This window comes from Salvelinus fontinalis, unplaced genomic scaffold, assembly GCF_029448725.1.
Source record: "Salvelinus fontinalis isolate EN_2023a unplaced genomic scaffold, ASM2944872v1 scaffold_0914, whole genome shotgun sequence".
NCBI classification, from domain to species: Eukaryota; Metazoa; Chordata; class Actinopteri; order Salmoniformes; family Salmonidae; genus Salvelinus; species Salvelinus fontinalis.
Genome location: NW_026601123.1, coordinates 11,359 through 35,000, shown reverse-complemented (window position 1 = coordinate 35,000; position 23,642 = coordinate 11,359). Strand labels below are relative to the sequence as shown.

At 50.3% G+C, this 23,642-nt stretch overlaps 1 protein-coding gene across 4 annotated transcripts in view; it reads left to right on the top strand.

Moving 5' to 3' along the window:
* Nucleotides 1-23,203, top strand: part of tfr2 (transferrin receptor 2) — a 45,602-nt gene extending 22,399 nt beyond the window's left edge. For all 4 annotated transcript variants that reach the window (XM_055915397.1, XM_055915396.1, XM_055915398.1 and 1 more), the window contains exons 6-11: nucleotides 4,736-4,847; nucleotides 6,052-6,294; nucleotides 14,312-14,451; nucleotides 14,554-14,735; nucleotides 22,673-22,792; nucleotides 23,052-23,203. In XM_055915397.1, coding sequence (XP_055771372.1) covers nucleotides 4,736-4,847; nucleotides 6,052-6,294; nucleotides 14,312-14,451; nucleotides 14,554-14,735; nucleotides 22,673-22,792; nucleotides 23,052-23,188 — 934 coding nt within the window. In that variant the 3' untranslated portion in view covers nucleotides 23,189-23,203. The remainder of the gene's footprint in view (nucleotides 1-4,735; nucleotides 4,848-6,051; nucleotides 6,295-14,311; nucleotides 14,452-14,553; nucleotides 14,736-22,672; nucleotides 22,793-23,051) is intronic.
* Nucleotides 23,204-23,642: the final 439 nt, after the last annotated feature.

Below are 23,642 nucleotides of genomic sequence, written 5' to 3'. Positions count from 1 at the left end.
AGGAACTGCGAAGGTATGAAAACTAGGCTCTGCTCTCAGATCAGTTTTAAAAGTCTGTGTGTATCCTATGGGTCGACATGAACTGCACCCGTCTTCCCCTGGATGTCAGTAACCAATGAGAAGTGGAATGGACTTTCTGCGTAGTTCCCAGAGATAAAAGGCCAAGGAGCGAGAGGACCTATCTTTTCAACGCTCGCCATTACGCAAAGCAAGACCTCAGGATGGCATTTTGGAACGCTCAGTAATCGACCTTAGATATATCCGTCTGTAATTTAATTCGTTATAGGTGTTAAAAACATCATAACGAAGTTATTTTAAACCGAGTTATATCAGTTTATGCGAGTATATTGCTATTTTTGGAATTTCCTTAGTATTGAGTATAAAGATTTGGGCATGCTGTTTGTTATAGCTACTTGTTAGCTGCTACTTTCGAATTTGAACACAACGTTTTACAACCAAGCAACAATTATTTTGGACAAAGGACCACTTCGCCAAGATTCTGATGGAAGCTTGTCCAAAAGTAAGAGCTATTTATGATGTTATTCCGTATTTATGTGGAAAAATGTAAACGTATTTGTCTGCCATTATTGCGGCACTAGTCTGGCTGTAACGCACACTGTATGTCTAGTAACGTTAATTTTAAAAATCTAACTCAGCGGTTGCATTAATAACTAATGTATCTTTCATTTGATGTCCAACCTGTATTTTTTTGTCAAGTTTACGATTATTTATTGATTAGACTAGGTGCCTTTCCAAGATGGCGCCGGCCAGAATGCATGACCTGTTGCCACTGATCACATTGTATAACCACGGTTTGCGCTGCTAAATATGCAAATTTTCGAACAAAACCTATATGGATTGTGTAATATGATGTTACAGGACTGTCATCTGAAGAATTCTGAGAAGGTTAGTGAAAAAATTAATAGCGTTTGTTGGTTTATAACGTTATTGCTATTTTTGCCTTGAATCAATGCTGCTGTGTGACTGACTATTGTAGTAAGCTAAGATAACGCTATATTGTGTTTTCGCTGTAAAACACTTAGAAAATCTGACATATTGGCTATATTCACAAGATCTGTATCTTTCATCTGCTGTACGCTGTGTATTTTTAAGAAATGTTTTATGATGAGTAATTAGCTAATACACGATGGTCTCTGTAGTTATTCTAGTTATTTTAGTGACAGTTGTGATGGGGGCTGCAATTGTAAACTATGATTTATACCTGAAATATGCACATTTTTCTAACAAAACCTATGCTATACAATAAATATGTTATCAGACTGTCATCTGATGAGGTTGTTTCTTGGTTAGTGACTATTTATATCTTTATTTGGTCGAATTTGTGATAGCTACTGATGCAGTAAAAAAATGGTGGAGTAAGAGAGTGGTGTCTTTTGCTAACGTGGTTAGCTAATAGATTTACATATTGTGTCTTCCCTGTAAAACATTTTAAAAATCAGAGATGATGGCTTGAATCACAAGATCTGTATCTTTCATTTGGTGTCTTGGACTTGTGATTTCATGAACATTTTATTTTATGATATCCCTGTAACTTTAGGCTAGGCTATGCTAGTCAGCTTTTGTGATGGGGGTGCTCCCGGATCCGGGTTTGTGAGGCGTTAGAGGTTAAACTGATTTTTATTTGTATTTCATGTAATGGACAGACAGAAATTAGTCCGAATTGGTGTAGTGAAATGAAAGAAATTGCTTAAAAAATAAATACAAATAAAACAAAAAAAAAAGTGGTGTGTGTATATATATTCACCCCCTTTGCTATGAAGCCCCTAAATAAGATCTGGTGCAACCAATTACCTTCAGAAGTGCAATCTAATTGTTAGTCACATGATCTAAATGTCACATGATCTGTCACATGATCTCAGTATATATACACCTGTTCTGAAAGGCCCCAGAGTCTGCAACACCACTAAGCAAGAGGAAGAAGACCAAGGAGCTCTCCAAACAGGTCAGGGACAAAGCGGTGGAGAAGTACAGATCAGGGTTAGGTTACAAAAAAATATCTGAAACATTGAACATCCCACGGAGCACCATTAAATCCATTATTTAAAAATGGAAAGAATATAGCACCACAACAAACATGGTAAGAGAGGGCCGCCCACCAAAACTCACGGACCAGGCAAGGAGTGCATTAATCAGAGAGGCAACAAAGAGCCCAAAGATAATCCTAAAGGAGCTGCAAAACTCCACAGGGAGATTGGAGTATCTGTCCATAGGACCACTTTAAGCCGTACACTCCACAGAGCTGGGCTTTACGGAAGAGTAGCCTGGCGCAAATGCAACACCTCTCATCACCCCAAGAACACCATCCCCACAGTGAAGCATGGTGGTGGCAGCATAATGCTGTGGCGATTTTTTTTCATCGGCAGGGACTGGGAAACTGGTCAGAATTGAAGGAATGATGGATGGCGCTAAATACAGGGAAATTCTTGAGGGAAACCTGTTTGTCTTCCAGAGATTTGAGACTGGGACAGAGGTTCACCTTCCAGCAGGACAATGACCCCAAGCATACTGCTAAAGCAACGCTTGAGTGATTTAAGAGGAAACATTTAAATGTCTTGGAATGGCCTAGTCAAAGCCCAGACCTCAATTCTATGTGCTATGACTTAAAGATTGCTGTACACCAGCGGAATCCATCCAACTTGAATGAGCTGGAGCAGTTTTGCCTTGAAGAATGGGCAAAAATCCCAGTGGCTAGATGTGCCAAGCTCATAGAGACATAACCCAAGAGACTTGCAGCTGAAATTGCTGCAAAAGGTGGCTCTACAAAGTATTGACTTTGGGGGGTGAATAGTTATACATGCTCAAGTTTTCTGTTTTTATTGTTTCACAAGAAAGAATATTTTGCATGTTGTGTAAATCAAATGTATTTATTTATTTATTTTTATTTCACCTCTATATAACCAGGTAGGCTAGTTGAGAACCAGTTCTCATTTACAACTGTGACCTGGCCAACATAAAGCAGAGCAGTGCAACACAAACAACAACACAGAGTTACACATGGAATATACAAAACATACAGTCAATAATACAGTAGAAAAGTCTATATACAGTGTGTGCAAATGAGGTAGGATAAGGGAGGTAAGGCAATAAATAGGCCATAGTAGCGAAGTAATTACAATTTAGCAAATTAACACTGGAGTGATAGATGTGCAGATGATGATGTGCAAGTAGAGATACTGGGGTGCAATGGAGCAAGAGGGTAAATAATATGGGGATGAGGTAGTTGGGTGTGCTATTTACATATTGGCTGTTTACAGTTACAGTGATCGGTAAGCTGCTCTGACAGCTGATGCTTAAAGTTAGAGAGGGAGATATAAGACTCCAGCTTCAGTGATTTTTGCAATTCGTTTCAGTCATTGGCAGCAGAGAACTGGAAGGAATGGCGGCCAAAAGGAGTGTTGACTTTGGGGATGACCAATGAAATATACCTGCTGGAGCGCGTGCTACGGGTGGGTGTTGTTATGGTGACCAGTGAGCTGAGATAAGGCAGGGCTTTACCTAGCAAAGACTTATAGATGACCTGGAGCCAGTGAGTTTGGCGACGAATATGTATCGAGGGCCAGCCAACGAGAGCATACAGGTTGCAGTGGTGGGTAGTATATGGGGCTTTGGTGACAAAACGGATGGCACTGTGATAGACTGCATCCAGTTTGCTGAGTAGAGTGTTGGAGGCTATTTTGTAAATGATATCGCCTAAGTCGAGGATCGGTAGGATGGTCAGTTTTATGAGGGTATGTTTGGCAGCATGAGTGAAGGAGGCTTTGTTGCGAAATAGGAAGTCAATTCTAGATTTCATTTTGGATTGGAGATGCTTAATGTGAGTCTGGAAGAAGAGTTCACAGTCTAACCAGACACCTAGGTATTTGCAGTTGTCCACATATTCTAAGTCAGAACAGTACTGAGTAGTGATGCTGAACGGGCGGGCGGGTGCGGGCTGCAATTGGTTGAAGAGCATGCATTTAGTTTTAGTTGCATTTAAGAGCAGTTGGAGGCCACGGAAGTAGTGTTGTATGGCATTGAAGCTCGACTGGAGGTTAGTTAACACAGTGTCAAAAGAAGGGCCAGATGTATACAGAATGGTGTCGTCTGCGTAGAGGTGGATCAGAGAATCACCAGCAGCAAGAGCGACATCATTGATGCATACAGAGAAGAGAGTCGGCCCGAGAATTGAACCCTGTGGCACCCCCATAGAGACTGCCAGAGGGCCGGACAACAGGCCATCCGATTTGACACACTGAACTCTGTCTGAGAAGTAGTTGATAAACCAGGCGAGGCAATCATTTGAGAAACCAAGGCTGTTGAGTCTGCCGATAAGAATGCTGTGATTGACAGAGTCGAAAGCCTTGGCCAGGTCGATGAATACAGCTGCACAGTATTGTCTCTTATCGATGGCGGTTATGATATCGTTTAGGACCTTGAGCGTGGCTGAGGTGCACCCATGACCAGCTCGGAAACCAGATTGCATAGCGGAGAAGGTACGGTGGGATTCGAAATGGTCGATACAAATGAAACAAAAATCTATTTTAATTCCAGGCAACAAAATAGGAAAAATTCCAACAGGGGTGAATAGTTACATAGTGTGTGTAGTGTATAATGTGTGTGTGTGCGTGTGTGTGTGTGTGTGTGTGTGTGTGTGTGTGTGTGTGTGTGTGTGTGTGTGCGTGTGTGTGTGTGTGTGTGTGTGTGTGTGTGTGTGTGTGTGTGTGTGTGTGTGTAGGATCCAGAGGAACTCTCTATGGATGGTGGATTCACAGGGAGAGGTGTTGGAGGAGATTCCTCTGGAAGATCCAGACTCCTACTGTGCCTACAGCGCTATCGGCACCGCCACGGTAACACACAGTGTTTAAATGTACTACATACACTACCAGTCAAAAGACTGGACACACCTACTCATTCCAGGGTTTTTCTTTATTTTTTATTATTTTCTAAGTTGTAGAATAATAGTGAAGACATCAAGACTATAAAATAACACATATGGAATCATGTAGTAACCAAAAAAGTGTTAAACAAATCAAAAGAGACTTGCTTGAGCCAAGAAACACAAATCTGCCCTTTGGTCTGATGAGCTCAAGTTTGAAGTTTTGGTTCCAACCGCCATGTCTTTGTGAGATGCTGAGTAGGTTAACGGATGATCTCTGCATGTGTGGTTCCCACCGTGAAGCATGGAGGAGAATGTTCCCGCCGTGAAGCATGGCGGAGGAGATGTGGAGGTGCTATGCTGGTGACACTGTCTGTGATTTATTTAGAATTCAAGGCACACTTAATCAGCATGGCTTCCACAGTATTCTGCAGCTATACGCCATCCCATCTGGTTTGGGCTTAGTGGGTCTATCATTTGTTTTTCAACAGGAGAATGACCCAAAACACACCTCCATGCTGTGTAAGGGCTATTTGACCAAGAAGGAGAGTGATGGAGTGCTGCATCAGATAACTTGGCCTCCACAATCATCCAACCTCAACCCAATTGAGATGGTTTGGGATGAGTTGGACCGCAAAGTGAATGAAAAGCAGCCAAGAGTGCTCAGCATATGTGGGAACTCCTTCAAGACTGTTGGGAAAGCATTCCAGGTGAAGCTGGTTGAGAGAATGCCAAGAAGTGTGCAAGCTGTCATCAAGGCGAAGGGTGGCTACTTTGAAGAATCTAAAATATATTTAGATTTGTTTAACACTTTTTTGGTTACTACATGATTCCGAGTCTGTTATTTCATAGTGTTGATATGGTTAGAATTAGGGTTAGGTTTTGGGGTTACGGTTAGGTTTAGGGTTAGGTTTTGGGGTTATGGTTAGAATTAGGGTTAGGTTTGGGGTTAGGGTTAGAATTAGGGTTAGGTTTTGGGGTTATGGTTAGAATTAGGGTTAGGTTTTGGGGTTGTGGTTAGGTTTAGGTTTAAGGGAAAATATGATTTTGAATGGGAATCAGTTGTGTCCCTACAAGGTTAGTAAAACAAGAATGTGTGTGTTTTTATATTTGTGTGAATATGTGTATGTGTGGGTTAGTCTTTTGTACCTCTGACTTCATGTCTCTCTCTACAGGGGGGCGTGGTGTATGTAAATTACGGCCGCCAGGAGGATTTTGACTGGCTGCGGTCTGCGGGAGTGTCTGTGGTTGGCTGCGTGGTAGTGATGCGTGTGGGGGGCGGGGTTAGTTATGCTGAGAAGGTGCTATTGGCTCAGAAGGCTGGAGCAGGAGGAGCCTTGATCTACCCAGATCCTGCTGACATCCCTCAGGACCCTCGACGTCTGGGGCTGAACAGTTACACGGCTATATCAGAACACGTATGTAACACGGCTATATCAGAACACGTATGTAACACGGCTATATCAGAACACGTATGTAACACCGCTATATCAGAACACGTATGTAACACTGCTATATCAGACCACGTATGTAACACGGCTATATCAGACCACGTATGTAACACTGCTATATTAGACCACGTATGTAGCACTGCTATATTAGACCACGTATGTAACACGGCTATATCAGACCACGTATGTAACACTGCTATATCAGACTATATCAGACCACGTATGTAACACTGCTATATCAGACTATATCAGACCACGTATGTAACACCGCTAAATCAGACCACGTATGTAACACTGCTATATCTGACTATATCAGACCACGTATGTAACACGGCTATATCAGACCACGTATGTAACACTGCTATATCAGACTATATCAGACCACGTATGTAACACGGCTATATCAGACTATATCAGACCACGTATGTAACACCGCTATATCAGACCACGTATGTAACACTGCTATATCAGACTATATCAGACCACGTATGTAACACTGCTATATCAGACTATATCAGACCACGTATGTAACACCGCTATATCAGACCACGTATGTAACACTGCTATATTAGACCACATATGTAACACTGCTATATTAGACCACGTATGTAACACGGCTATATTGGACCACGTATGTAACACGGCTATATCAGACCACGTATGTAACACTGCTATATCAGACTATATCAGACCACGTATGTAACACCGCTATATCAGACCACGTATGTAACACCGCTATATCAGACCACGTATGTAACACTGCTATATTAGACTATATCAGACCACGTATGTAACACTGCTATATCAGACCACGTATGTAACACCGCTATATCAGACCACGTATGTAACACTGCTATATTAGACTATATCAGACCACGTATGTAACACTGCTATATCAGACCACGTATGTAACACCGCTATATCAGACCACGTATGTAACACTGCTATATTAGACCACGTATGTAACACTGCTATATCAGACTATATCAGACCACGTATGTAACACCGCTATATCAGACCACGTATGTAACACCGCTATATCAGACCACGTATGTAACACTGCTATATCAGACTATATCAGACCACGTATGTAACACCGCTATATCAGACCACGTATGTAACACTGCTATATTAGACCACGTATGTAACACTGCTATATTAGACCACGTATGTAACACTGCTATATTAGACTATATCAGACCACGTATGTAACACTGCTATATCAGACTATATCAGACCACGTATGTAACACCGCTATATCAGACCACGTATGTAACACTGCTATATTAGACCACGTATGTAACACGGCTATATCAGACCACGTATGTAACACCGCTATATCAGACCACGTATGTAACACTGCTATATTAGACCATGTATGTAACACGGCTATATCAGACCACGTATGTAACACTGCTATATCAGACCACGTATGTAACACTGCTATATCAGACTATATCAGACCACGTATGTAACACTGCTATATTAGACCACGTATGTAACACTGCTATATCAGACCACGTATGTAACACTGCTATATTAGACCACGTATGTAACACTGCTATATTAGACCACGTATGTAACACTGCTATATTAGACCACGTATGTAACACGGCTATATTAGACCACGTATGTAACACGGCTCTATCAGACCACGTATGTAACACTGCTATATCAGACTATATCAGACCACGTATGTAACACCGCTATATCAGACTATATCAGACCACGTATGTAACACTGCTATATCAGACCACGTATGTAACACCGCTATATCAGACCACGTATGTAACACTGCTATATTAGACTATATTAGACCACGTATGTAACACTGCTATATCAGACCACGTATGTAACACTGCTATATTAGACCACGTATGTAACACTGCTATATTAGACCACGTATGTAACACTGCTATATCAGACCACGTATGTAACACTGCTATATCAGACTATATCAGACCACGTATGTAACACTGCTATATCAGACTATATCAGACCACGTATGTAACACGGCTATATTAGACCACGTATGTAACACCGCTATATCAGACTATATCAGACCACGTATGTAACACTGCTATATCAGACTATATCAGACCACGTATGTAACACCGCTATATCAGACCACGTATGTAACACTGCTATATTAGACCACGTATGTAACACTGCTATATTAGACCACGTATGTAACACTGCTATATCAGACCACGTATGTAACACCGCTATATCAGACCACGTATGTAACACTGCTATATCAGACCACGTATGTAACACTGCTATATTAGACCACGTATGTAACACGGCTATATCAGAACACGTATGTAACACTGCTATATCAGACTATATCAGACCACGTATGTAACACTGCTATATCAGACTATATCAGACCACGTATGTAACACCGCTATATCAGACTATATCAGACCACGTATGTAACACCGCTATATCAGAACACGTATGTAACACTGCTATATTAGACCACGTATGTAACACTGCTATATCAGACCACGTATGTAACACTGCTATATCAGACTATATCAGACCACGTATGTAACACTGCTATATCAGACTATATCAGACCACGTATGTAACACGGCTATATTAGACCACGTATGTAACACTGCTATATCAGACTATATCAGACCACGTATGTAACACTGCTATATCAGACTATATCAGACCACGTATGTAACACCGCTATATCAGACCACGTATGTAACACTGCTATATTAGACCACGTATGTAACACTGCTATATTAGACCACGTATGTAACACTGCTATATCAGACCACGTATGTAACACCGCTATATTAGACCACGTATGTAACAGATACACCGATTTCAACCAATCACCTCATTGCAAAATGTCATAATTGCCGCAGCAAAATCAATCTTTTTAACCCGCAGATCACAAAAAATCTCTGCGGAATCCTAGAGGGAGTGATATGTTATAAGTCGGTGGAGCAGTTTGTCACATGCAGGCTGTGCAAAACCAAGGGTCAGACAAGGCAATTCATTGGGCAAATCAAATTGTCTTTGTCACATGCGCCGAATACAACAGGTGTAGGACATTACAGTGAAATGCTTACTTACAAACCTTTAACCAACAATGCAGTTTTAAGAAAAATACGTGTTAAGTAAAAAATATTAAATAACAATAGCGAGGCTATATACAGGGTGTTACGGTACAGAGTCAATGTGGAGGCTATATACAGGGTGTTATGGTACAGAGTCAATGTGGAGACTATATACAGGGTGTTACGGTACAGAGTCAATGTGGAGGCTATATACAGGGTGTTATGGTACAGAGTCAATGTGGAGACTATATACAGGGGGTACCGGTACAGAGTCAATGTGGAGGCTATATACAGGGTGTTATGGTACAGAGTCAATGTGGAGACTATATACAGGGGGTACCGGTACAGAGTCAATGTGGAGGCTATATACAGGGTGTTACGGTACAGAGTCAATGTGGGGGCTATATACAGGGTGTTACGGTACAGAGTCAATGTGGTGGCTATATACAGGGTATTACGGTACAGAGTCAATGTGGAGGCTATATACAGGGGTACCGTACAGAGTCAATGTGGAGGCTATATACAGGGGGGTACCGTACAGAGTCAATGTGGAGGCTATACACAGGGTGTTATGGTACAGAGTCAATGTGGAGACTATATACAGGGGGTACCGGTACAGAGTCAATGTGGAGGCTATATACAGGGTGTTACGGTACAGAGTCAATGTGGGGGCTATATACAGGGTGTTACGGTACAGAGTCAATGTGGAGGCTATATACAGGGTATTACGGTACAGAGTCAATGTGGAGGCTATATACAGGGGTACCGTACAGAGTCAATGTGGAGGCTATATACAGGGGGGTACCGTACAGAGTCAATGTGGAGGCTATATACAGGGGATACCGGTACAGAGTCAATGTGGAGGCTATATACAGGGGGTACCGGTACAGAGTCAGTGTGGAGGCTATATACAGGGTGTTACGGTACAGAGTCAATGTGGAGGCTATATACAGGGGGTACCGGTACAGAGTCAATGTGGAGGCTATATACAGGGGGTACCGGTACAGAGTCAATGTGGAGGCTATATACAGGGGGCACTGGTACATAGTCAATGTGGAGGCTGTATACAGGGGGTACCGGTACAGAGTCAATGTGGAGACTATATACAGGGGGGACCGGTACAGAGTCAATGTGGAGGCTATATACAGGGGGTACAGGTACAGAGTCAATGTGGAGACTATATACAGGGGGTACCGGTACAGAGTCAATGTGGAGGCTATATACAGGGGGTACCGGTACAGTGTCAATGTGCGGGGGCACCGGTTAGTTGAGGTAATTGAGGTAAAATGTACATGTAGGTAGAGTTATTAAAGTGACTATGCATAGACAATAAACAGAGAGTAGCAGCAGCGTAAAAGAGAGGGGGGAGTGGGGGGGCAATGCAAAGAGTCTGGGTAGCCATTTGATTAAGCGTTCAGGAGTCTTATGGCTTTTTTTAGGGCCTTCCTCTGACACCGCCTGGTGTAGTGGTCCTGGATGGCAGGCAGCTTAGCCCCATTGATGTACTGGGCCGTACGCACTACCCCCTGTAGTGCCTTGCGGTCGGAGGCCGAGCAGTTGCCATACCAGACAGTGATGCAACCAGTCAGGATGCTCTCGATGGTGTAGTTGTAGACCTTTTTGGGTAATGTATTAACTCAAAAGGCTTAACAGTTAGCTTGGGAAATGTTCCAAAATTCTCAAACATGGCAAATGCTCCAAATCAAACACTGGCCCTTTAAGGCAATAACTCAAGTAAACTTACACTGGCCCTTTAAGGCAATAACTAGAGTAAACTTACACTGGCCCTTTAAGGCAATAACTAGAGTAAACTTACACTGGCCCTTTAAGGCAATAACTAAAGTAAACTTACACTGGCCCGGTAAGGCAATAACTAGAGTAAACTTACACTGGCCCTTTAAGGCAATAACTATAGTAAGCTTACACTAGCACTTTAAGGCAATAACTAGAGTAAACTTACACTGGCCCTCTAAGGCAATAACTGTAGTAAACTTACACTGGCCCTTTAAGGCAATAACTGTAGTAAACTTACACTGGCCCTTTAAGGCAATAACTAGAGTAAACTTACACTGGCCCTTTAAGGCAATAACTAGAGTAAACTTACACTGGCCCTTTAAGGCAATAACTAGAGTAAACTTACACTGGCCCTTTAAGGCAATAACTAGAGTAAACTTACACTGGCCCTTTAAGGCAATAACTAGAGTAAACTTCCATACTGGGGAAGATGGTCTTTCACCCCAGGACAGAGTGAGCTTCAAACCTTAATCATATTGACGTCTCTTCCTGGCTGTTCCAACAATTGTGACAGAGCTTCACAGCTCTGTGTCTCTGTGTCTCTGTGTCTCTCTGTCTCCTCTCTCTGTCTCCTCTGTCTGTCTGTCTGTCTGTCTGTCTGTCTGTCTGTCTGTCTGTCTGTCTGTCTGTCTGTCTCCTCTCTCTGTCTCCTCTGTCTGTCTCCTCTGTCTGTCTGTCTGTCTGTCTGTCTGTCTGTCTGTCTGTCTGTCTGTCTGTCTCTCTGTCTGTCTCTCTGTCTCCTCTGTCTGTCTGTCTGTCTGCCTGTCTGTCTGTCTCCTCTCTGTCTGTCTGTCTGTCTGTCTGTCTGTCTGTCTGTCTCCTCGTCTGTCTGTCTGTCTGTCTGTCTGTCTGTCTGTCTGTCTGTCTGTCTGTCTCCTCTCTGTCTGTCTGTCTGTCTGTCTGTCTGTCTGTCTGTCTGTCTGTCTGTCTGTCTGTCTGTGTGTCTGTCTGTCTGTCTGTCTGTCTGTCTGTCTCTCTGTGTCTCTGTGTCTCTGTGTGTCTCTGTGTCTCTGTGTCTCTGTGTCTCTGTGTGTCTCTGTCTCTCTGTGTCTCTGTGTCTCTGTGTCTCTGTGTCTCTGTCTCTCTGTGTCTCTGTGTCTCTGTGTCTCTCTGTGTCTCTGTGTCTCTGTGTGTCTCTGTCTCTCTGTCTCTCTGTGTCTCTGTGTCTCTGTGTCTCCTGTCTCTCTGTGTCTCTGTGTCTCTGTGTCTCTGTGTCTCTGTGTCTCTGTGTCTCTGTGTCTCCTGTCTCTCTGTCTCTCTGTGTCTCTGTGTGTCTCTGTGTCTCTCTGTGTCTCTGTGTCTCTGTGTCTCTGTCTCTCTGTGTCTCTGTGTCTCTGTGTCTCTGTCTCTCTGTCTCTCTGTGTCTCTCTCTCTGTCTCTCTGTGTCTCTGTGTCTCTGTGTCTCCTGTCTCTCTGTGTCTCTGTGTCTCTGTGTCTCCTGTCTCTCTGTGTCTCTGTGTCTCCTGTCTCTCTGTGTCTCTGTGTCTCCTGTCTCTCTGTGTCTCTGTGTCTCCTGTCTCTCTGTGTCTCTTTGTCTCTGTGTCTCTGTCTCTCTGTGTCTCTGTCTCTCTGTGTCTCTGTGTCTCTGTGTCTCTGTGTCTCTGTGTCTCTGTGTCTCTGTGTCTCTGTGTCTCTGTGTCTCCTGTCTCTCTGTGTCTCTGTGTCTCCTGTCTCTCTGTGTCTCTGTGTCTCCTGTCTCTCTGTGTCTCTGTGTCTCTGTCTCTCTGTGTCTCTGTGTCTCTGTGTCTCTGTGTCTCTCTCTCTCTCTATTTACAGTGTTTGTTCTTCACCGGTTGCTTTTCTTGAGGCAACAGGTCACACATCTTGCTGCTGTGATGACACACTGTGGTTTTTCAGTTTATCAAAATTGGGTTTGTTTTCAAATTCTGTGTGGGTCTGTGTAATCTGAGGGAAATGTGTGTCTCTAATATGGTCATACATTGGGCAGGAGGTTAGGAAGTGCAGCTCAGTTTCCACCTCATTTTGTGGGCAGTGTGCACATAGCCTGTCTTCTCTTGAGAGCCATGTCTGCCTACGGCGGCCTTTCTCAATAGCAAGGCTATGCTCACTGAGTCTGTACATAGTCAAAGCTTTCCTTAAGTTTGGGACAGTCACAGTGGTCAGGTATTCTGCCACTGTGTACTCTCTGTTTAGGGCCAAATAGCATTCTAGTGTTAATTTTTTAACTATACCAAATGAGCCCCTGAATCCCTTCCCTGTTTCACACCTGGTAGTTTGGTGGATGGGACTCTCTCTCTCTCTCTGTCTTTGTCTGCCTCCTCTCGCTGTCTCCTCTCTCTGCCTCCTCTCTCCCTCTGTCTTTGTCTGCCTCCTCTCTCTCTCTGTCTGTGTCTGTCTCCTCTCGCTGTCTCCTCTCTCTGCCTCCTCTCTCTCTCTGTCTTTGTCTGTCTCCTCTCTCTGCCTCCTCTCTCTGTCTCCTCTCTCTGCCTCCTCCCTCTCTCCTGTGTGAATACGACTCCATGACCTATGACCTGTTGCTGCAGCCCTGATGGATGTCTTTGCAGCGCTGCCACAGCTTTTGTAGAGTCATTTAGCCACCAGATGGGGCCAAATCCCTCCTCTACATCCCTCAGGTCTAACAATTTTGCTTAATATTTAAACAGCCACTTTTTTTTACCGGTTTTCTGTTAAAGCAATAAGAAAAATGTATCGGCCAATCAGTCCGTATTTCCGTATGTTTCCAAAGCCCCAGTTATGGGGCAGCTGAACGCAGGGGCAGCCCCAGGGGCAGCTAGACGCGGGGGCAGCCCCAGGGGCAGCTAGACGCAGGGGCAGCCCCAGGGGCAGCTAGACGCAGGGGCAGTCCCAGGGGCAGCTAAACGCAGGGGCAGCCCCAGGGGCAGCTGCCACCGTTAACAATGATGATGTGTGGCGCGCTTTATATCCGTGGCAAATGATTGTACAGTCGCAGCTCTCCTAACGTTACTGTTGCGTCGGTTAATGTTGATTCCCTGGATGATGATCGCAGCCTGTTCCTAGTAGTTTTGTGATTCACATGTTGAGAAAAACAACAATATTGGTTTCAGGTTCTTAATGTTTAAACACCCTTATTAAGAACCCGCCCCCTCCCCCTCCCATCCAATCAACAGGTCCATCTGGGATCAGGCGACCCCTTCACCCCTGGCTTCCCCTCCTTCAACCACACCCAGTTCCCGCCCACACAGTCCTCTGGCCTGCCTGTCATACCTGCTCAGCCAATCAGTGCCAACGTAGCCTCCAAGCTACTCAGGTAAGCCCCGCCCTTCCCTCTGGTGTCCCAGGTGTGAGTCAAACCTCCTTCTCTCCCTCCACCTCACCCCTTTCTCCCTCCACCTCACCCCTCCTCCCCCAGTCAGTTGACCGGTCCAGTGTGCCCGCGCGGTTGGCAGGGCCGGTTGCCATACGTCCATTGTGTCCTGGGGCGGGGCTTCACCTCTGGAGACGACAGGAGGATCAGGATGGGGGTCTATAACACCATGACTCCTGTTCTATTGAACAATATCTTCTCGTCTCTGGATGGAAGGATAGAACCTGGTGAGAGGAGGGAGAGCGGGAGGAGGGAGAGCGGGAGGAGAGAGAGAGGGAGGAGGGAGAGCGGGAGGAGGGAGAGCGGGAGGAGAGAGAGCGGGAGGAGAGAGAGCGGGAGGAGGGAGAGCGGGAGGAGGGAGAGCGGGAGGAGGGAGAGCGGGAGGAGAGAGAGCGGGAGGAGGGAGAGCGGGAGGAGGGAGAGCGGGAGGAGGGAGAGCGGGAGGAGAGAGAGCGGGAGGAGGGAGAGCGGGAGGAGGGAGAGCGGGAGGAGGGAGAGCGGGAGGAGGGAGAGCGGGAGGAGAGAGAGCGGGAGGAGGGAGAGCGGGAGGAGGGAGAGCGGGAGGAGAGAGAGCGGGAGGAGGGAGAGCGGGAGGAGGGAGAGCGGGAGGAGAGAGAGCGGGAGGAGAGAGAGCGGGAGGAGGGAGAGCGGGAGGAGGGAGAGCGGGAGGAGGGAGAGCGGGAGGAGGGAGAGCGGGAGGAGGGAGAGCGGGAGGAGGGAGAGCGGGAGGAGAGAGAGCGGGAGGAGGGAGAGCGGGAGGAGGGAGAGCGGGAGGAGAGAGAGGAGGGAGAGAGAGAGCGGGAGGAGGGAGAGCGAGAGGAGGGAGAGCGGGAGAGCGGGAGGAGGGAGAGCGGGAGGAGGGAGAGCGGGAGGAGGGAGAGAGAGAGCGGGAGGAGGGAGAGAGAGAGCGGGAGGAGGTAGAGCGGGAGGAGAGAGAGCGGGAGGAGGGAGAGCGGGAGGAGAGAGAGCGGGAGGAGGGAGAGCGAGAGGAGGGAGAGCGGGAGGAGGGAGAGCGGGAGGAGGGAGAGCGGGAGGAGAGAGAGCGGGAGGAGGGAGAGCGGGAGGAGAGAGAGCGGGAGGAGGGAGAGCGGGAGGAGGGAGAGCGGGAGGAGGGAGAGCGGGAGGAGAGAGAGCGGGAGGAGGGAGAGCGGGAGGAGGGAGAGCGGGAGGAGGGAGAGAGAGAGGAGGGAGAGAGAGAGCGGGAGGAGGGAGAGCGAGAGGAGGGAGAGCGGGAGAGCGGGAGGAGGGAGAGCGGGAGGAGGGAGAGCGGGAGGAGGGAGAGAGGGAGGAGGGAGAGAGAGAGCGGGAGGAGGGAGAGTGAGAGGAGGGAGAGCGGGAGAGCGGGAGGAGGGAGAGCGGGAGGAGGGAGAGCGGGAGGAGGGAGAGAGAGAGCGGGAGGAGGGAGAGAGAGAGCGGGAGGAGGGAGAGCGAGAGGAGGGAGAGCGGGAGGAGGGAGAGCGGGAGGCGGGAGGAGGGAGGAGGGAGGAGGGAGAGCGGGAGGGGGGGGCGGGAGGAGGGCGAGCGAGAGGAGGGAGAGCGGGAGGAGGGAGAGCGAGAGGAGGGAGAGCGAGAGGAGGGAGAGCGGGAGGAAGGAGAGCGAGAGGAGGGAGAGCGGGAGGAGGGAGAGCGGGAGGAGGGAGAGCGGGAGGAGGGAGAGCGGGAGGAGAGAGAGCGGGAGGAGGGAGAGCGGGAGGAGGGAGAGCGGGAGGAGAGAGAGCGGGAGGAGGGAGAGCGGGAGGAGGGAGAGCGGGAGGAGGTAGAGCGGGAGGAGGGAGAGCGGGAGGAGGGAGAGCGGGAGGAGGGAGAGCGGGAGGAGGGAGAGCGGGAGGAGAGAGAGCGGGAGGAGGTAGAGCGGGAGGAGGTAGAGCGGGAGGAGGGAGAGCGGGAGGAGGGAGAGCGGGAGGAGAGAGAGCGGGAGGAGGGAGAGCGGGAGGAGAGAGAGCGGGAGGAGGGAGAGCGGGAGGAGGGAGAGCGGGAGGAGGGAGAGCGGGAGGAGGGAGAGCGGGAGGAGAGAGAGCGGGAGGAGAGAGAGCGAGAGGAGGGAGAGCGGGAGGAGGGAGAGCGGGAGGAGGGAGAGCGGGAGGAGGGAGAGCGGGAGGAGGGAGAGCGGGAGGAGGGAGAGCGGGAGGAGAGAGAGCGGGAGGAGGGAGAGCGGGAGGAGGGAGAGCGGGAGGAGGGAGAGCGGGAGGAGAGAGAGCGGGAGGAGGGAGAGCGGGAGGAGGGAGAGAGAGAGGAGGGAGAGAGAGAGCGGGAGGAGGGAGAGCGAGAGGAGGGAGAGCGGGAGAGCGGGAGGAGGGAGAGCGGGAGGAGGGAGAGCGGGAGGAGGGAGAGAGGGAGGAGGGAGAGAGAGAGCGAGAGGAGGGAGAGCGGGAGAGCGGGAGGAGGGAGAGCGGGAGGAGGGAGAGCGGGAGGAGGGAGAGCGGGAGGAGGGAGAGAGAGAGCGGGAGGAGGGAGAGAGAGAGCGGGAGGAGGGAGAGCGAGAGGAGGGAGAGCGGGAGGAGGGAGAGCGGGAGGCGGGAGGAGGGAGGAGGGAGGAGGGAGAGCGGGAGGGGGGGGCGGGAGGAGGGAGAGCGAGAGGAGGGAGAGCGGGAGGAGGGAGAGCGAGAGGAGGGAGAGCGGGAGGAGGGAGAGCGAGAGGAGGGAGAGCGGGAGGAGGGAGAGCGGGAGGAGCGGGAGAAGGGAGAGAGAGAGCGGGAGGAGGGAGAGCGGGAGGAGGGAGAGCGGGAGAAGGGAGAGCGGGAGAGCGGGAGAAGGGAGAGCGAGAGGAGGGAGAGCGAAAGGGAGAGCGGGAGGAGGGAGAGCGGGAGGAGGGAGAGCGGGAGAGCGAGAGGAGGGAGAGCGGGAGGAGGGAGAGCGGGAGGAGGGAGAGCGAGAGGAGGGAGAGCGGGAGGAGGGAGGAGGGAGGAGGGAGAGCGGGAGGAGCGGGAGAAGGGAGAGAGAGAGCGGGAGGAGGGAGAGCGGGAGGAGGGAGAGCGGGTGAGCGGGAGGAGGGAGAGCGGGAGGTGGGAGAGCGAGAGGGGGAGAGCGAGAGGAGGGAGAGCGAGAGCGGGAGGAGGGAGAGAGAGAACGGGAGGAGGGAGAGCGGGAGGAGGGAGAGCTGGAGGAGGGAGAGGGAGAGCGGGAGGAGGGAGAGCGGGAGAGCGGGAGGAGGGAGAGCGGGAGGAGGGAGAGCGGGAGGAGGGAGAGCGGGAGGAGGGAGAGCGAGAGGGGGGAGAGCGGGAGGGGGGAGAGAGAGATCGGGAGGAGCGGGAGAAGGGAGAGAGAGAGCGGGAGGAGGGAGAGAGAGAGCGGGAGGAGGGAGAGCGGGAGGAGGGAGAGCGGGAGAGCGGGAGAGCGGGAGGAGGGAGAGCGGGAGGAGGGAGAGCGAGAGGGGGGAGAGCGGGAGGAGGGAGAGCGGGAGGAGGGAGAGCGGGAGGAGGGAGTGCGGGAAGAGGGAGAGCGGGAGAAGGGAGAGCGGGAGAGCGGGAGGAGGGAGAGCGGGAGGAGGGAGAGCGGGAGGAAGGAGAGCGAGAGGAGGGAGAGCGGGAGGAGGGAGAGCGGGAGGAGGGAGAGCGAGAGGAGGGAGAGCGGGAGGAGGGAGAGCGAGAGGAGGTAGAGCGGTTGGAGGGAGAGCGGGAGAGCGGGAGAGAGGGAGGAGGGAGAGCGGGAGGAGGGAGAGCGAGAGGAGGGAGAGCGAGAGGAGGGAGAGCGGGAGGAGGGAGAGCGAGAGGAGGGAGAGCGGGAGGAGGGAGAGCGAGAGGAGGGAGAGCGGGAGGAGGGAGAGCGGGAGGAGGGAGAGCGGGAGGAAGGAGAGCGAGAGGAGGGAGAGAGTAGAGTGGTACAGTGGCAAATTGTACGTTAATGTGGATGCTACCATGATTATGGATAGTCCTGAATGAATCACGAATAATAATGACATCACTTCCTGAAACAAGAGGTAAAACAAAATGTGTAACATTAGTATCGCAATATTACCATTCAATGTATCAAAATATATGATCATACACTGGGAATGTGATCAATATTGACAGTAATATAAGTACAATATTCAATTAGGATTAAAAAACAAAAACACAATTTAGACATATAAAACAGTTTCAAGTCAAACTCCTCGTTAAGGCCGATAGGAGACAGTGTGCTGAGCCTGTGGATCCAGAAAGATTCCCTATGAAGACGTTTCCTCTCGTTGTCCCCAGCCTGACGTCTTGTCCGTTTCTACTCCAGTGTATCTCAGAGAGATAATAGAATGTCCAGCTTGTACAAAATGAGCAGCAACCAGATGTTTAGGGTAGGGGATAGGGGATAGAGGGTGGGGGGTATAGGGTAGAGGGTAGGGGATAGAGGGTGGGGGATAGGGGTAGAGGTTGGGGGTAGGGGATAGAGGGTAGGGGATAGGGGGTAGAGGTTGGGGGTAGGGGATAGAGGATAGAGGGTAGGGGATAGGGGGTAGAGGTTGGGGGTAGGGGATAGAGGATAGAGGGTAGGGGATAGGGGGTAGAGGTTGGGGGTAGGGGATAGCGGGTGGGGGGTATAGGGTAGATGGTAGGGGATAGGGGGTAGAGGGTAGGGGATAGGGGGTAGAGGTTGGGGGTAGGGATAGAGGGTAGGGGATAGGGGGTAGAGGTTGGGGGTAGGGGATAGAGGGTAGGGGACAGGGTTTAGAGGTTGGGTGTAGGGATAGAGGGTAGGGGATAGGGGGTAGAGGTTGGGGGTAGGGGATAGAGGTAGAGGGTAGGGGATAGAGGTAGAGGGTAGGGGATAGAGGGTAGGGGGTATAGGGTAGGGGATAGAGGTAGAGGGTAGGGGATAGAGGTAGAGGGTAGGGGATAGAGGGTAGAGGGTAGGGGATAGAGGGTAGAGGGTAGGGGATAGAGGTATAGGGTAGGGGATAGAGGTATGGGGTAGGGGATAGAGGGTAGGGGGTATAGGGTAGGGGATAGAGGGTAGGGGGTATGGGGTAGGGGATAGAGGTATGGGGTAGGGGATAGAGGGTAGGGGGTATAGGGTAGGGGATAGAGGTAGAGGATAGGGGATAGAGGGTAGGGGGTATAGGGTAGGGGATAGAGGGTAGGGGGTAGAGGGTAGGGGGTAGAGGGTAGGGGGTATGGGGTGGGGGATAGGGGGTAGAGGGTAGGGGATAGGGGGTAGGGGATAGAGGGTAGAGGGTAGGGGATAGAGGGTAGGGGGTAGGGGATAGAGGTAGAGGGTAGGGGATAGAGGGTAGGGGGTATGGGGTAGGGGATAGAGGTAGAGGGTAGGGGATAGAGGGTAGGGGGTATAGGGTAGGGGATAGAGGGTAGGGGGTAGAGGGTAGGGGGTAGAGGGTAGGGGGTATAGGGGGTAGAGGGTAGGGGGTATAGGGTGTAGAGTGTAGGGGGTATAGGGTGTAGAGGGTAGGGGGTATAGGGGGTAGAGGGTGGGGGATAGGGGTAGAGGGTAGGGGGTATAGGGTGTAGAGGGTAGGGGGTATAGGGGGTAGAGGGTAGGGGGTATAGGGTGTAGAGGGTAGGGGGTATAGGGGGTAGAGGGTAGGGGGTATAGGGTGTAGAGGGTAGGGGGTATAGGGTGTAGAGGGTAGGGGATAGGGGTAGAGGGTAGGGGGTATAGGGTGTAGAGGGTAGGGGGTAGAGGGTGTAGAGGGTAGGGGATAGGGGTAGAGGGTAGAGGGTATAGGGTGTAGAGGGTAGGGGATAGGGGTAGAGGGTAGGGGGTATAGGGTGTAGAGGGTAGGGGGTATAGGGTGTAGAGGGTAGGGGATAGGGGTAGAGGGTAGGGGGTATAGGGTGTAGAGGGTAGGGGATAGGGGTAGAGGGTAAGGGGTATAGGGTGTAGAGGGTAGGGGGTAGGGGATAGGGGATAGGGGTAGAGGGTAGGGGGTATAGGGGGTAGAGGGTAGGGGGTATAGGGTGTAGAGGGTAGGGGGTATAGGGTGTAGAGGGTAGGGGGTATAGGGGGTAGAGGGTAGGGGGTATAGGGTGTAGAGGGTAGGGGGTATAGGGTGTAGAGGGTAGGGGGTATAGGGTGTAGAGGGTAGGGGGTATAGGGGGTAGAGGGTAGGGGGTATAGGGTGTAGAGGGTAGGGGGTATAGGGTGTAGAGGGTAGGGGGTATAGGGGGTAGAGGGTGGAGGGTATAGGGGGTAGAGGGTAGGGGGTATAGGGGGTGGAGGGTAGGGGGTATAGGGTGTAGAGGGTAGGGGGTATAGGGTGTAGAGGGTGGAGGGTAGGGGGTATAGGGTGTAGAGGGTAGGGGGTATAGGGTGTAGAGGGTGGAGGGTAGGGGGTATAGGGTGTAGAGGGTAGGGGGTATAGGGTGTAGAGGGTAGGGGGTATAGGGTGTAGAGGGTAGGGGGTATAGGGGGTAGAGGGTAGGGGGTATAGGGGGTAGAGGGTAGGGGGTATAGGGTGTAGAGGGTAGGGGGTATAGGGTGTAGAGGGTAGGGGATAGGGGTAGAGGGTAGGGGGTAGAGGGTATAGAGGGTAGGGGGTATAGGGTGTAGAGGGTAGGGGGTATAGGGGGTAGAGGGTAGGGGGTATAGGGGGTAGAGGGTAGGGGGTATAGGGTGTAGAGGGTAGGGGGTATAGGGTGTAGAGGGTAGGGGGTATAGGGTGTAGAGGGTAGGGGGTATAGGGTGTAGAGGGTAGGGGGTATAGGGTGTAGAGGGTAGGGGATATAGGGTGTAAAGGGTAGGGCGTATAGGGGGTAGAGGGTAGGGTGTATAGGGGGTAGAGGGTAGGGGGTATAGGGTGTAGAGGGTAGGGGGTATAGGGTAGAGGGTAGGGGGTAGAGGGTAGGGGGTATAGGGTGTAGAGGGTAGGGGGTATAGGGGGTAGAGGGTAGGGGGTATAGGGGGTAGAGGGTGGAGGGTAGGGGGTATAGGGTGTAGAGGGTAGGGGGTAGAGGGTGTAGAGGGTAGGGGGTATAGGGTGTAGAGGGTAGGGGGTATAGGGGGTAGAGGGTAGGGGGTATAGGGTGGAGGGTAGGGGGTAGAGGGTGGAGGGTAGGGGGTATAGGGTGTAGAGGGTAGGGGGTAGAGGGTGTAGAGGGTAGGGGGTATAGGGTGTAGAGGGTAGGGGGTATAGGGGGTAGAGGGTAGGGGGTATAGGGGGTGGAGGGTAGGGGGTATAGGGGGTAGAGGGTAGGGGGTATAGGGTGTAGAGGGTAGGGGGTATAGGGGGTAGAGGGTGGAGGGTATAGGGGGTAGAGGGTAGGGGGTATAGGGGGTGGAGGGTAGGGGGTATAGGGGGTAGAGGGTAGGGGGTATAGGGGGTAGAGGGTAGGGGGTATAGGGTGTAGAGGGTAGGGGGCATAGGGGGTAGAGGGTGGAGGGTAGGGGGTATAGGGTGTAGAGGGTAGGGGGTAAGGGATAGGGGGTAGGGGATATGGGTAGAGGGTAGGGGGTATGGTAATTATGCCTAACTTTTTCACTCATCATTCAGGACTAGGGTGTAGAGGGTAGGGGATAGGGGTAGAGGGTAGGGGGTAGAGGGTATAGAGGGTAGGGGGTATAGGGTGTAGAGGGTAGGGGGTATAGGGGGTAGAGGGTAGGGGGTATAGGGGGTAGAGGGTAGGGGGTATAGGGGGTGGAGGGTAGGGGGTATAGGGTGTAGAGGGTAGGGGGTATAGGGTGTAGAGGGTGGAGGGTAGGGGGTATAGGGTGTAGAGGGTAGGGGGTATAGGGTGTAGAGGGTAGGGGGTATAGGGGGTAGAGGGTAGGGGGTATAGGGGGTAGAGGGTAGGGGGTATAGGGTGTAGAGGGTAGGGGGCATAGGGGGTAGAGGGTGGAGGGTAGGGGGTATAGGGTGTAGAGGGTAGGGGGTAAGGGATAGGGGGTAGGGGATATGGGTAGAGGGTAGGGGGTATGGTAATTATGCCTAACTTTTTCACTCATCATTCAGGACTATCCGTAACCATGGTAACATCCACATTAATGTAGTGTTTGGAAACAGATTATATACTTATTTACTATAAAAGTTACTCCAAAATGACACAATACATCATATAGCATTGACTTCTATTGGCCACAAGATAATCTGTGGAATATGGGACCAACTACTACACGTTGGACTACTTTAATAAACATATAAGAGAATTTGTCCCAATACTTTGGTCCCCTAAAATGGGGGGACTATGTGGAGCTCACTGTAGATTCTGACCTAATACCTATACCTGTATCCCCCCTGTAGACCAGTACATTATAATGGGGGCCCAGAGAGATGCGTGGGGGCCGGGGGCGGTGAAGGCCGGGGTTGGAACAGCCATCCTACTGGAGCTGGCTCGGACCTTCAGCACCATGGTGCAGAACGGTACGAACCACAACCATAACATAACTACAACACAACCACAACCACAACCACAACAAAACCACAACCACAATATAACCACAACCACAACCACAATATAACCACAACCACAACCACAATATAACCACAACCATAACATAACCACAACACAACCACAACCACAATATAACCACAAAACAACCATAACACAACCACAATATAACCTCAACACAACCACAATATAACCTCAACACAACCACAATATAACCACTGTGTGTGCTAGGGTTTTACCCCAGGAGGAGTCTGTTATTTGTCAGTTGGGACGCTGGAGACTTTGGGAACGTTGGTGCCACAGAGTGGTTGGAGGTTGGTACTGACTCCTCTCTCTCTCTTCTTCTCTACCTCTATCCCTCTCTTTAGGGCTGTCCCTCTCTTTAGGGCTGTCCCTGTCCCTCTCTTTAGGGCTGTCCCTCTCTTTAGGGCTGTCCCTATCCCTCTCTTTAGGGCTGTCCCTATCCCTCTCTTTAGGGCTGTCCCTCTCCCTCTCTTTAGGGCTGTCCCTCTCTTTAGGGCTGTCCCTCTCTTTAGGGCTGTCCCTCTCTTTAGGGCTGTCCCTATCCCTCTCTTTAGGGCTGTCCCTATCCCTCTCTTTAGGGCTGTCCCTCTCCCTCTCTTTAGGGCTGTCCCTCTCTTTAGGGCTGTCCCTCTCTTTAGGGCTGTCCCTCTCTTTAGGGCTGTCCCTCTCTTTAGGGCTGTCCCTATCCCTCTCTTTAGGGCTGCCCCTCTCTTTAGGGCTGTCCCTCTCCCTCTCTTTAGGGCTGTCCCTATCCCTCTCTTTAGGGCTTTCCCTATCCCTCTCTTTAGGGCTGTCCCT